Genomic DNA, 12,954 nt, shown 5'->3' with positions numbered 1-12,954 from the left:
CATACCAAAAAAGTCCATTTAAAATCACACAAGGGGGCCTGGCTTTCAATGACAGGAGGCAGGAAATTTAGTGTTCTGGCTGAAATTCCATCTCCAGTTCATACTCTTGAAGCCTGATGTTGTGGTATATGTGGTGTGCTTGACCCTTAAGTTCTTTCTTCAGCAAAAATGATACAGGCCTCCACAGGAGTTTCAGCTAAGTCTGTCTGATTTGTAGCTTTGCAATTTTCAGTGCTTAAATATCAGAAGTCAGGTTCTTGAAAAGCATGTAAAGGACCTTATTTAAGTTAGGTGATATTTTCTTTTTTTTCCTACATCTGATGTCTATGTACTTTTTCATTCATGAAAGCTAACCATCTTGTCTGATTGCAGTGATCAAAAGACCTAGGGTTTCCAGAAAAACACTAAACAATAGAGGATTTTTTTTCATTTGTTTTTTTGGGGTTGGTTATACAAGTTAGCTCCACAGAATGCAGGGGCCCCTGTGGCATAGCTTCAGTTTGTTAGGAAGTTAAATACTGCTGGACCTGGTTGCAACACTTGTTCTGAAGACAGGAAGAAGCTTTAATTACTGAATTTATGTGCGTTTTCCTGTGCCTTCACACCTAATATGATTTGGCCAATTCCCTCAAAATGCATCTTTTTAAAGAGCGTGATTTCCTATCATGTACATGTGCAGAATTACAATAAGAAATAAGAGGGGTTCAGGTGGGTCCTTGCTTTACAGAAAGGTGAAATTTATTCTCAAAAAAATGCAGTAAAAAGCTCAGTTGTGGGAAACAGCTGACAAAAATGTTGGCTTATGGAGGATACAGCTGTCCTTACAGGCTCTCTCTCAGGAGGGAAGTGCTGGCAGATCAGTTAAAGGAAAAACCTACTGTGCGTTGGTGGTGGCCAGGTAAATTAAACACCCTGGGGACAACTCTAGAGAGAAAGTCTCTCCTTTTACCAGATGCAGACAATCAGTGAAAGTTGTGTAAGCGCCTGCATTGTGCTGAAGGCACAGGGACACTGCTAGGTGCATTTGCAATAAGTGGTTAAGTGAGGAGAGAAGGGTGGATTCTTGCAGAGAAGTTCAGATGTAAAAAATACTATAATCAGAGACACTAAAGAAATCGTCATGTAAAGACAGAAGCCAAGACTTTGAAAATATGAGTCTAACTTCAGGCATACAGTCTATATTTATGCATGTAGGTGCTAGATCAGAAGTGATGAGCAACCAGTTATTTCAGTGAGAACTTCTGGCCGTGCAAGCTTTTGAATTCTAGTCTTAAACGCCTGTGTATGAGCTGAAGAGCTCCTTGTTAAACCCCATTTTCTCTCCCCCAGCACCCCTTAACTGGCCTCTCCCCCCCCCTTTTTTTTTTTAATCTTGGCTACACAGGCTATATGTTGGTTTTAATTCTTTTTTTTCCCCTCTTGTAGGAGGATGATTGACTTGTTTTATCACTTCAGAGCCTGTAATAGCGCATAAGGAACTGTTTTTTATTTATTATTTTAAACAACGTAGATGCATCTAAATACGTTGTGTTCTGAGGAGGGCTTGCTAAATATCTTGCTGTTGGTAACCTCTTCTTCCTTCTTAGAATGTCTCAAGGACAGCAGAAAGTAAGATAAGAGGCAGATAAATGTTGAACTGCAAACAGCAAGCTCCACTGTCTCATTCCTTCTCTCCCTTCTCTCCATGTGTGGCACACACCTGCAGGTGGGATGTGTGTTGTGTGGGTTTTTTGGGGGGAGGGATTTTTAGTATTGGTGTTTTGACACTTATTGTAAGCCTGCTGGACCTTTTGTCATAGTTTCAAGCAAAAAAGAAAAACATTCTTGAACTGCAACCCCTGCAGTTCTCTTACTGATGGCTTTCTGATATCCCGGAAATATGTCCAGGTTAGAGTGAGAGGATGCAAGCTTCTCAACTATTATGGTATGAGGGGGAAAGAGCGGAGAACTGAATACTGTCTTGAGGACTAGATTTTCCTGTTACTTGTGTGTATGGAGAGATGCAGTGTAAATAGATACTGTAATGCTGGCCTTTTTAGCTTTTTGTCTGGGATTTTTTTTCCTATGTGTTTTCCAGTAAATTCAGTTGTTTCTCTCCCTTTCCTGACCCATGGCTGCTTCTTCCCCCCCCCCCCCCCCCTCCCCGCTTCACCCTGGACCCCAGGAAACATACTCTTGAATTAACAAGTGTTTGTAGTTTCACTTCCTCATTTCACTTTACTTATCAGCCATCCAAACCATTCAGAAAGAGTTACACAAAAAAATTCCTTTAATGTTTGCTTTTGCACACCACTATTAATAGGAGATCTTGTGCATTCTATAATTACCAATAAAGTGTTTGAGCACCCTCAAATGTAAATGGACATTGTGGCACAGCTGGAGCATTGAGGCTTGGAAAAGCATTCTGAAACAGCTCAAAACCAGTATTCCTTGTGTAGAATTTAAACAAAGTTTGTACTATGAGATGAGAGGTTTTTGTGTGCTATAACTTTTGTGCTCAGTAGATCCTTGTAGCTGTTGTACAGCTTTCAAAAAATGAAGCAAATGGGTTATTTATCTCGAATTTTGTAGGCGTATATTCTGTGGGCTGCTACTGCTGGTATCTTTGTGGGGAAGGTGAGACCTTATTTAAATAAGAGGCTCCTTGTCAGGGGCTACAGCTTGCTTCTAGACAGAACTGAGTGTATAGTATGTTCAAAATGCTGTCATTATGGATAGAGCCTTCTGCTCTTAACAGAAGTGTTACTGTAGAGATGCTGTTTCTCTTGCCTGTGTCAGCAAGAAGGTACTGTCTCTTCTGTGCCTGTGTGCTAATTTATGTCACTGCTAGCTTGCCATATCCCAGATTCTTATTTGAACTGAAACTAGGCTCTACTTAGAATCCAAATGGTTGTGACTTCAGATTGTAAATGCAGGTTTTTTGTTAGGCCTTCTTTGCTTTCTTTTTTTTATACTAATATAATTACAGGAAAAATGGTTATCGAGGTCAGTTTGTATAGATATAGTGGTTCAAAAAAATCAAGCTTATTTCCTGAAGCATTTCAAACCCTTCTTATATATGGGTTGCAATACTGCGTTGTTGCTATGTGCCTGCAGTTGAAGCCTTACTTAGAGTAATCTGTTTCTAGCAGCAGGCAAGCAAGTGAACATTAAATTTTGATTGAGTGGAATGACAGGAAAGGGATAAATTCAGCATGCTGACCATAAAAGCTGTTGGATGTAGAGAATTGAAGGAAGACAAATCTTGCCATATTCTTTTCCATGCCAGCACTTAAATGTTTGGAATGCAACAAGTGGTTTTCATTACAGCTCCTTCCTGAGTTAGTGCATGTTAATTCTTGTTTGCCCTTATAAAATAAGCCATGCCTGTACATGCCTTTTTAGAAGGAGGAGCCAGTGAATCAATCAAAGCCACAACTGACACGGAAGAAGAAACAGAGATAGATCTACTGTATTTCTTGGGGTTTGGTCCTGAGTTCTGATGAGTAACCATGCTGTGGCAATTGGATGGGGAAGCTTGCCCTCTCCTCTATGAATAGCTGGCGCTTTTTAAAGCAAGATTATTTTAATCCTGTAACGGTTAGCATTTTAATAAAAAATAATGTATTTTCTTTAAATAACTGAATTGTTTGTATTGGTTGAAAAGCAGAAGAGAAATTGACTTTTGGTTACAGACTTTTTTCCCCCCTTGCTTTTCATCAGCTGAGGAGCAGGAAAGAAAAGTGGCCTTTAGAGGAAGACTTTTGGCTTTTCTGTCCTTTCAATCAGGCTATTTTTCCTAGCTATTTGAGCCCCTATGGTCTCTCATGAAAAAGTTTGAGTTTTGTTCTGAAATTTGCTTGCTTCACCTGCATGTTCTGACTCTTTCAGTACTTGTGGTTTGCTCCCTGGCAACATTAGTTCACCTGCTGTCCAAAAATATACTTGTACAGCCCAAATTAAACATCCAACTTGTTCTGTTTTAATGTTTAATTTATTTTGTTTGGTTCAGTCAATGTGTTAGATATTTAATGGAAATGGAAGTTTACAGCTCAGAGGTACTTGGATGAGGTGGGTTTGTAGATTTTTAATTTTTTTTTTTTCAACCAAGTGGAGGTCTATGAACTAACTTCAAAAACAATTCAATTTAATCTGGTAGTCAGTCTCAGTGTAGCAACTTGTAGTATCTCATATTGTAGTTTTGAACATTCTGATACTTTAATTTCCAGTTCTGCACAATTGAAGTTAATGAAAACAGTTGGGGGAAATGAGGAAATTTCCAGTTCTCCCACTGTAACTAATTATGCCAGTTGTGGCAGAAGGGTATGTTAGCTTGTTGTCTTGCAGCCAGAAGCATTCAAAGTAGTCTCGTAGAGTGCTGAGTGTGACAGATGACTGTTAAACATAAGAGAAATTAAGATTGCGTTGTGTCCTCCTGGAAATGGGGTGGTTTAAAAACTTTTTTTTTTTTTTTTAAACTTCTGTAGAAAGCTGAGTGAATTAAAAGATCTAAACTTTCTTTTATTAGTGTCCTTCTTAATTGCATCATAAGAAAGACAAATATGCAATCTGTATCTCTATTGATACTGCTTCAGTGCATTTGTCACCTATGTCTGAAATGTTATTTTGCTTTCCAGGACTCCCTTTAGAGTCCAACTATGTAGTCTGGCTTTTGCTCTGATGTCTGTCTTCTGCATACTGAAGGTGCTACAGCTGCATCTCTGGTTTCTCTTTCCTCCTGCTTTCTTCATCGGGCTTCTCCAGTATATTAATTCGTTGCTATCCCAGTGTTTGTCTTGTAGTGTTCTGGGTCCCCAAGAGCTCTTACATTTTTTACTTACCGCCTTTGGTCTGTCATCCTAAATGCATTCTCCACACCAACTTTTCTTAACTACCTAATGCATTGCCTTTGGCAACATTTGGGCTACCATGTAGGGATGTCTTGTGGTTATTTGTTGCTTTTAAAATAGCAAGCAGTGACATTTAAAGCTGAGTAAATAGCAGGCCAACTTTCTTCTGGCTTTCCTGTGCAGTATCTGGTGGATTATTTATATTAGACCTACATATTGAAACAGCATTGGTTTTCAAAGTAGCATTGAAAACTCTTTTCAATTCCCTTCAGTTTCTCCCCTCAGACCTGGCAATATTTGGAGTCTTTGTTTTTGATCAACAACAGCTGGAATCATGTGAATCTGATGAGCCTTTTTCTTTAAAAGCTTCTAGTTCTCATATCAGTGTGTTCAAACCTTTATTTTGAATTTTGAAGGCTAAAATCTGACAGCTGAAGTTCAGTGTTAGTCTCTGGAAATTAAACATGCAATGCTACATGCAAGTACCATTATATGCTGAATTGCACTTCATTCCTCATTCCATATGCTTGAGTCTGATAATGTGACTGCAAGTGTCTTGCAAAGAAGCAGGCCTATCTTATTTTTAAGCAGTCCTATCCCATACTTAAGTTAAAATAGCGTGTTTCCCTATGCCCTAACTGTTGTGTGGGAAAGGGTTATATACTGCTGCTTTTACATTTCATAGCATTAAGCTATAACATCAGAAGCCTCCTCAACAGTCTTTGATCCAGAAAGCATCTATACTTGGCTTTAGCTTCTGGGTAACTCGTCCTTCAAAGAAACTGTTGCCCTCTTTCCTCATAAGGTCTGGAGAGGTGTAACAAATACAGTTTTGCTGAACTTTTGTTCTAGCAGCAAAAGCATGAGCTCTTACCATGGATAAATCTGTAGGAAAATAATATTTTTGTGAGCTAAAATGGTCTTTTAAACCAGTGTTCAATTTCTGTGTTAAGTTGTAGTAAATGCAAAAATAAACAACCTAAAGCAGTAACTTTTAGGCTCTGGCAACCAGGTAAACTGACTGTTGGTGTCCTGTTACATGACAAAAAGCTCGCTTTAGGAATAATGGGTAGCTGTTTCACTGCAACCTGATGATACAGAGTTTGAAAAGGTCTGAACACTGCTCCATTTAGCTGTGAGGTCTCTATGAAATGTAGTGTCCTTTGCTTTCGTTCTCATAGCCCGATCAGATCTCTGATCCAATTGCTTGTACACTTACGCAAGGGCTGTTGTTGTTGTAGTAGAATAATGCTTTGAGATGATGTGTGCACTGTAGCCTTACTGTAGCAGCACTGAAATGTTTCAGGGACAAAATAAAATCCAGTATTCTCTTTGGGAGAGGTGCATTTACTATCCTTTAGGATATTCTTACCACACAGAGATTGTTTGTGCTAGTAAGAGACTTAGAACAAGTATTTTTCTTTCAGCTGCATTTACAATTAGGAAATAATGTACATAATTTTGTGTCTATTCCAAAAGGGCATTGTTGAAGGGCTCTGAAAAAAATAGGCCATCAGACTGGCTGTTTGCATTATCAGCCTGAATGACTGAAGAATTGGATTACTTACATGACACTGAGGGAGCACTGAACTCTGTGTGATGCTTGCCTTAGGGACAGTTCAGGACTCTGCATGCAAATATTACCTGTTGGCCAGCTAAAATCTGAGATCAACTCTGAGAGTCTTAAAGGTGTTTATAGGAAAATCTTAGTTCACTTGTTCACTTGATGATTAGCCTGCTGTGCTTCGTAGAAGTATGCTAGAAATTAGAGCCAAAACCTGAACTCACATCTCTAATAAATGAGGTCTGAGCACTTGCCAGGTGGCAGTTTTGGATAGGAGGCCTAGTGGGTTTTGTATATGTGCTAGAGTTGGGTTTGATTCTTGCTCTAGCAGCTCAGGCATGCTGTGTCCTGTGAGTGTGTCAGTTTTCACCCAGCCCATGCTAGAATCCAGTCCTTACAGTTAAGACGGGTGAATGACCCCACAAGCTAATTTGGCTTGAAGGGTGATGGGGGAATAGATATATTAGATGCACTTAACTAATATGGCAGCATTGAATCAAGTCAATAGGCTACTTTATTGAAAAGGAAAGCATGAGCATGCTCAAAATAGTAGCTAGCTGTTGACACGTTTCAGTATGTATGTCAATAGTCATGGGTTGCTTGTTTTATTTATTAGCATTTCTGGAGCAATTACTGTCATGGTATGGCACAGATTAAGCCTAACCAAAATAGAAAGCCAGGCCATGGATTTCCTTCCCCCTTGCACTCTCTTGCCAATAAATTCAAGTATTGTACTGCTATATGGACAGTCTAGTCTGTTATTGCCCAGTCAGTAAAGTGAAATAGTTTAAGGTAATTGCTAAGTTTCACTTTATAATTGGGTTATTGAGCTAGATGCTCTAGTGCCTTCTGTTCCAGGTTGGCCAATATTGTGCTGATTTGAATGTAACTGGATGAGAAGTGCTTCTCTCACTGTTCCAAGGAGGCTGGGAATGTATAAGAAGTTAATGTAGACATTTTATTCACCATTTTTTGCTTAAGCAAGTTAGCAACTTGTGATTTAAAAAAAAAAAAAAATCTAATTATATTGAGCAATGTTGTTTTTTTTATGAGTGCTCTATAAGGTCATCTAGCTCCCTTAGGGGTTCAAATAAAAGCAACGAGAAAGAAAGATCAAAGTTGAAAAAGCTCAAAGCAGCATTGTTTCCAACATTGAGTCAGGTTGGCTGCAGCTCTGTCTAGTTGTCCTTGAAAATCTCCAAGGATGGAGATTGCATAGCCTCTGAGTGACCTGTTCCAGACCTGCTCCATTCTCCTGACACACGAACTCCTAGAATATGAGCCAGGTTGTTTTGAAGAGAGAGGGGTCATGTCCTGGACTGCCAGTGAAATGTGCTGCTGTGCGTGGGCTGGGATGAACCCAGCTCTGGAGGGATATGCAGGTAGCCAAGGGGAGCAGTGGAGCCCCAGGCCGCTTTGTGGTGCCCTCTCCCGGTAAGCTTTGTGGCAGCTAAAATTGGTTTGTGTGCTTCATCTGCCCGAACAGTTTAGCCTTTTGAAGTAGTTACTTGTGAAACTTGCGTGTCTGCTGTAAAAGGTTTTCAAAATTAACTAGTGAGCTCAGAAAAGGATAGTGCCTAACTGTAAGGAAGAAGCTGGCTTTTGTAGACTGTTCAGGACTTGAGCCATGACTCCCAGATTTACGGGTAGAGTCTGGCTTATGTATGCTTTTTCCTTGCTATAGCGTAGTCTGAGGAGATCAGCTACATACACACTGCATGGTGTGGCTCATGTTTGCCTTCTGACCCAGGCTCCAAGACACAAAGAAGCCCAAAAAAATACAAGCAAGTTCAAAGTTTCTAAAATAGCAAGAGCTACAATTATAATTTTTATTTTAGTGTGATAATGGTGGCACATGTTTTGTCTGGGTGAAGGACACAGGAAAGTGCAGAGCCTCTTGAGTCAAAGTTGAAGAGCTGTCTGGCACAGAGGAGCAAAGTTCTTGCAGTCTGCCACACTGTTACATGCTTGGACCAGGCTTGGGAGCAAATTAACCTGTCTGCTTCCCTTGGATTTTCTTGAGAGAAGTTACTACATTGCTGCCAGGTTTTCCTTCCGCAGTGAGCTAGTCTTTTTGCTTTGTTGCTGGTGAAGGTACTGGAAGTGAAACAAGAAGCTACTCAAACATGGTGTAGCTGCTGTTGTGGTATAAGTGGTCTATACATAAAGCATAAGCCCAGTGTTGCTGTAATGATTATTTGAGCAGTGGAGCTGCCATATTTTAACCCTGGGTTACATTACTTATCATCAGTTGGGTGCTGCTTTGTTTCACCATCTTCTTGTAGCATTTATCTTATAGGTTCCTTTCCATGAGGGCTACCAGTTGATGGGCTTGATGTAGTACTGAACACAGTGGGAATCATATTGCTGATTAGGACTTGTAGATAGAGCAGTGAAAAAATGTAATTTACAGCAACATGTTGTAATATATTTCTTTGATGCTGCTTCTGTTTAGGGAATTGATATCTGAGAACTTGATCAGGCTCCATGACCTACACTTGGATACTTAGCCCTCTCTTTGTTGACTTATTTGGTATGAGAGCCAGCTCTTCAGCCTTTTTGCCCTTATTTTCCTCACACTGAAATGAGATGGTGATAGCATATTGCAGGTGTTTCTGAAGAGTCTGTATAAATACGAGTATTTAAATACCATAGAGCTAACGCAGTGGTGGCTGTTGCATGAGTCTTTAACACAAATGCATTGGTACAGGTGGTGAAGGGAGACATTTTCATTCTCTCTTGATCTGCAAACTTTGTGCCTGCCTAGCCTGTAAGAAAGAAAAAAAAAAAAAAGTTGTTAATGTTTAGCTGAGCTGAGGACACTTGTGCAATGATGAATTTTGCATTCCTGACAATATATGAAGTTAAATAATTATAAATGTTGTTTTGTCTTTTCAGTACATCAACTGTGGTAACCTGGAACAGCTATTAGACGGTAACCAGCATCTGCCCTGGACAGTGAGGGTGAAACTGGCATATGACATTGCTATGGGAATCAGTTATCTTCACTATAAAGGCATTTTCCATCGAGATCTTACATCCAAGGTACCATTTATAAAATTAAGACAACTTTTCAATGAAGGTACTATAACTGGTTGCTTGTTTCTTTCTCCTCCTTCCAGCAGAGAACTGCTATTATATAAGGTGTAATCTAAGACGTTTTGAGAAACAAATTGAAATACACTTTATAGGATTAAAACTTTCCTTAAAACATGTTGATAGTTTGTATGGGAACTGGAAAAATAACTGTCCTGAAGGAAGATCACTCCTTAAATCAATTCAGATTAGGATTTCTCAGAAAGCAGCTGCAGAGTTTTTTAGTTCTGAATTACGGTTCAGTAAAGTATTTAAATCTCTGGATAATTAAGCATAACAATCCAGCATTTCGAACAGGTCAATCATATAAAGAACCCAAATTGAGGAGATTATTACAAATGCACTTGAAAATCTCTCTTTTGTTTTTATTTCCCCATGTATTTCACAAATCTTCTTCAGTAGGAAGAATGACTTTCCATTACTAACTCAGCATTAAGTGTTGTCCACAATCCTGGCTTATATTTCTTTCATTTCTAAAATCAGTAATCTTGAAACCGTTTACCTAACATTTTCAAATTTCAAAATTCTTCCAGAATGATATTTCAATGGCAAAGTTTTCAGTGGATGTAGTTTTGTTTTTTTTTTTTTTAATTCCTTTGGTGAAAACTTGTATGAATTTAGTTGGCTGAAGTAGATAGCTAATTCAAGCTCACCTAGAAATACTGACATAGGAGCACTAAGCTCTGTGAACAAATTGCCTGAGTAGTCACCCTGGATGTTGTTGTCTGTTCCAGCCTGTGCTGAGGGCTTTGCTGCCCTGCCTATCCTGTTGTCTGGAGCTAATGAGCTAGAACTCACTGGGGACTTGCACTATGAAAGTACTCCAGAACTGTTCTTGGGAAGATTTCATAATATCACTTCAAAAGCAACCAGAAGAATGTTATCATAGCCTAAAAATAACTATTTTTTAAGATTAGAAACAGCTCTTAAAAATGAAAACATAGCACAGTGTGTTTGAAAATGCAGGTGACTATTAGTTCTCGATACAGTTTTAGGGGTTTTTTTAAAGCTACTTCCGTGCACTGTTAAACAGATGAAGAATGTGCATTCAGCCAAGGGGGAAAAAATAGTTCAACTGGTAGGTGAAAGAAGTATTTCATTGAATACTTCCTTGGGTGTCCTTTCAAGTGAAAGGTGATGAATTCTGTAAGGAAGAATATAAAATTTACGGAAAATGCCCAGATTTGGAGTCATGTCACTTTGACATGATACTTTCAGAAAGCTCCATTTCAGTCACCTTGGAGTGTGCAGATAAGAGATGCATAAAAATAACTGGAAAAGATAACTTAATATTCCCTGCACCCCCCACTTTTTTTTTTTTTTTTAATTTCTGGATGTATTTTAGTACATTTAAGAGTGGGGAGGTAGGGTTGCTGCAAGGAGCCAAAGTAACTGAGAGTCTGTTCCTGCAGCATTTATCGCAACATGTACTGTGGTGGCTAGTCTTATGAAAATCCATTTCCTGAGACCTCTGTGAATGCCTTTGTTCAAAGCTTTACATAATTGTATGTCATTCTCCAGAGCTGCCCTACCAATGCTTCAATGTTATCTATTGTTGAATGTCAATTGTTTAGAAAATGTGCCGCTGGGAAGAGTGCATGATTTCACTGTAATAGCAAACTCATTGGTGGCCACAGGAAGTAGTAAGGGTTATTTAAAAACAAGCAAACAGCAAAACAAAACAAACCCTAAGAATTTACTAGCAGTTATGCTATGTTTGGATGGTTCTTGGCACTAAAGGTATAGTGCCTGTGTGGGTCACATTGGAAGCTGTCAGGATAAAAGTTTAAGTCATCAGCTATATTCTGTATTTTCCCTTTTTCTGGGTTGGTGTTTTTTTTGTTGTGTTGTTGTGTTTTGTTTTGTTTTGGTTTTTTTTAATATAATTTTTAAAATTTTTTGAGGTGGTATATGCACTTGCTTGTTCTGTTTGGGAAGGGAAGTTGATGAAACACCTGGCCTTAAATGCTTGGGTATTTGTGGATTTTATTAGTGTATTATTGTTTTGATGAAATATATTTTAAAATTAAATCTGTTGGGCAAATTACTCTCCTTTTGGGCAAATGTTTGCCCTACTTGCTGGCTAAGTTTTAAAGTGGTCACTTTGTTCCAAAGCAAAAGAATTAAGATAATAACCATAGCAAAAACATGTCACCAAAATTTTCAACTCTTAGACTGTAGCTTTTCGCTACTACTTGAGGAGATGCCTTGTATTTTACCAGGTTTGTACTGGCGGTGGGATGAATTGTCTTCATTCTTACTAGCAAAAAGTCTATGAGCAAGCTGAAGAAAGAGGTAATGGGCTCCTTCCTTGGGAGAGATCTTGTGATCTGGATTGAACAAGGGCAGAGTCCATACTGTTCTATATTGTCCTTCTTTCTTCAGTATACTTCAGTAGTTGATGTGATGGCTTTATTAATCAACTGAAGGCAAAGACAAGGATTTAGAGATCTGTAAAAGTCAGGACAGACACTGAGTTTGCAGGATGAGAGAGTAAGGTGTTTTTCAAGGAAACTTGCTGGCCTTGACTGAACTATGAACAGAATGAAACTGAGGCTCTAAGCAGGAATGTCTCCATGCTTTACCTATTACACTTAACACAATAGCCTGCTGCAAATTATCCCTCTAATATGAATTTTACTATAAAGTTATTTGGAATTAATTTAGACCCGTACTTCTGCCTTTCTCCTTCTGTTTCTGGCAAACCTCTAATTCCTTCAGCTTCCTGAAGCAGGTAGCATGAATCCATAAAGTTTATTCTGTCAGTTCTGGCAGCAGAGTTGTCTTGGTCTGACAGTAGCATTGTATGTGTCTATGTACTGGATGCATAAAAACTTATGGAAGGAGAAGTTGCTGTCCCCTGCCAATCTAAGATTGAAAAATAAGTGGTTTTGACAATTAATATACAGCAGGGTGATCTCTCTTCCTAATTGCACCAGGGGGAGAGTAGCAGAACAGTACTGATATTGCAGAAAGCCTGAGGGAAGAATGGTAGAGAAAGTATATGTAGGCCGTTATAGTCGATGTGGCAGCCCACAGGGGATGGCAGCCCTGACATCCCACTGGTGTCCTTCCCGCTGCCCTGCTGTCAGAGAGAGGCAGTGCTTGTTAGAAGAGAGTGTGCTGCTTAGACAGCTGGGACTTACCGGTGTCATGAGCAGCTCAGTCCTTGGGCTCTGGGCTTGAGCTGCTGTAGCTGCTCAGGCTGCTCTGCCCTGATCAATAACAGCAGCCTAATTGGAACCTGTCAGGAGGTAAGAGTGGTCAGACTGGATGTTTCCAGCCTGCAGATAATAGGTGTGTAGGCAGGGTGACTTTTACATTTTGTAAGCCAATAAATGCGATGTCCTCACTTTTGACTTGTCATAAAGAGATTTACTCAGAGATTAAGCCATAGATGGGTTATGACAACCAGCCTCGTTGGCTCATTCCTTGTCCCCTATTCATATCACTGCAAGCCCTGTG

At 39.4% G+C, this 12,954-nt stretch overlaps 1 protein-coding gene across 1 annotated transcript in view; it reads left to right on the top strand.

Moving 5' to 3' along the window:
* Positions 1–12,954, top strand: part of TESK2 (testis associated actin remodelling kinase 2) — an 84,182-nt gene that overhangs the window by 48,315 nt on the left and 22,913 nt on the right. The window contains exon 5 of the mRNA XM_042806394.1: positions 9,292–9,438. Coding sequence (XP_042662328.1) covers positions 9,292–9,438 — 147 coding nt within the window. The remainder of the gene's footprint in view (positions 1–9,291; positions 9,439–12,954) is intronic.

The sequence above is a fragment of the Tyto alba genome, unplaced genomic scaffold (assembly GCF_018691265.1).
Source record: "Tyto alba isolate M040663 unplaced genomic scaffold, T.alba_DEE_v4.0 Super-Scaffold_1000006, whole genome shotgun sequence".
NCBI lineage: Eukaryota > Metazoa > Chordata > Aves > Strigiformes > Tytonidae > Tyto > Tyto alba.
This window is presented reverse-complemented; position numbering and strand designations above follow the sequence as displayed.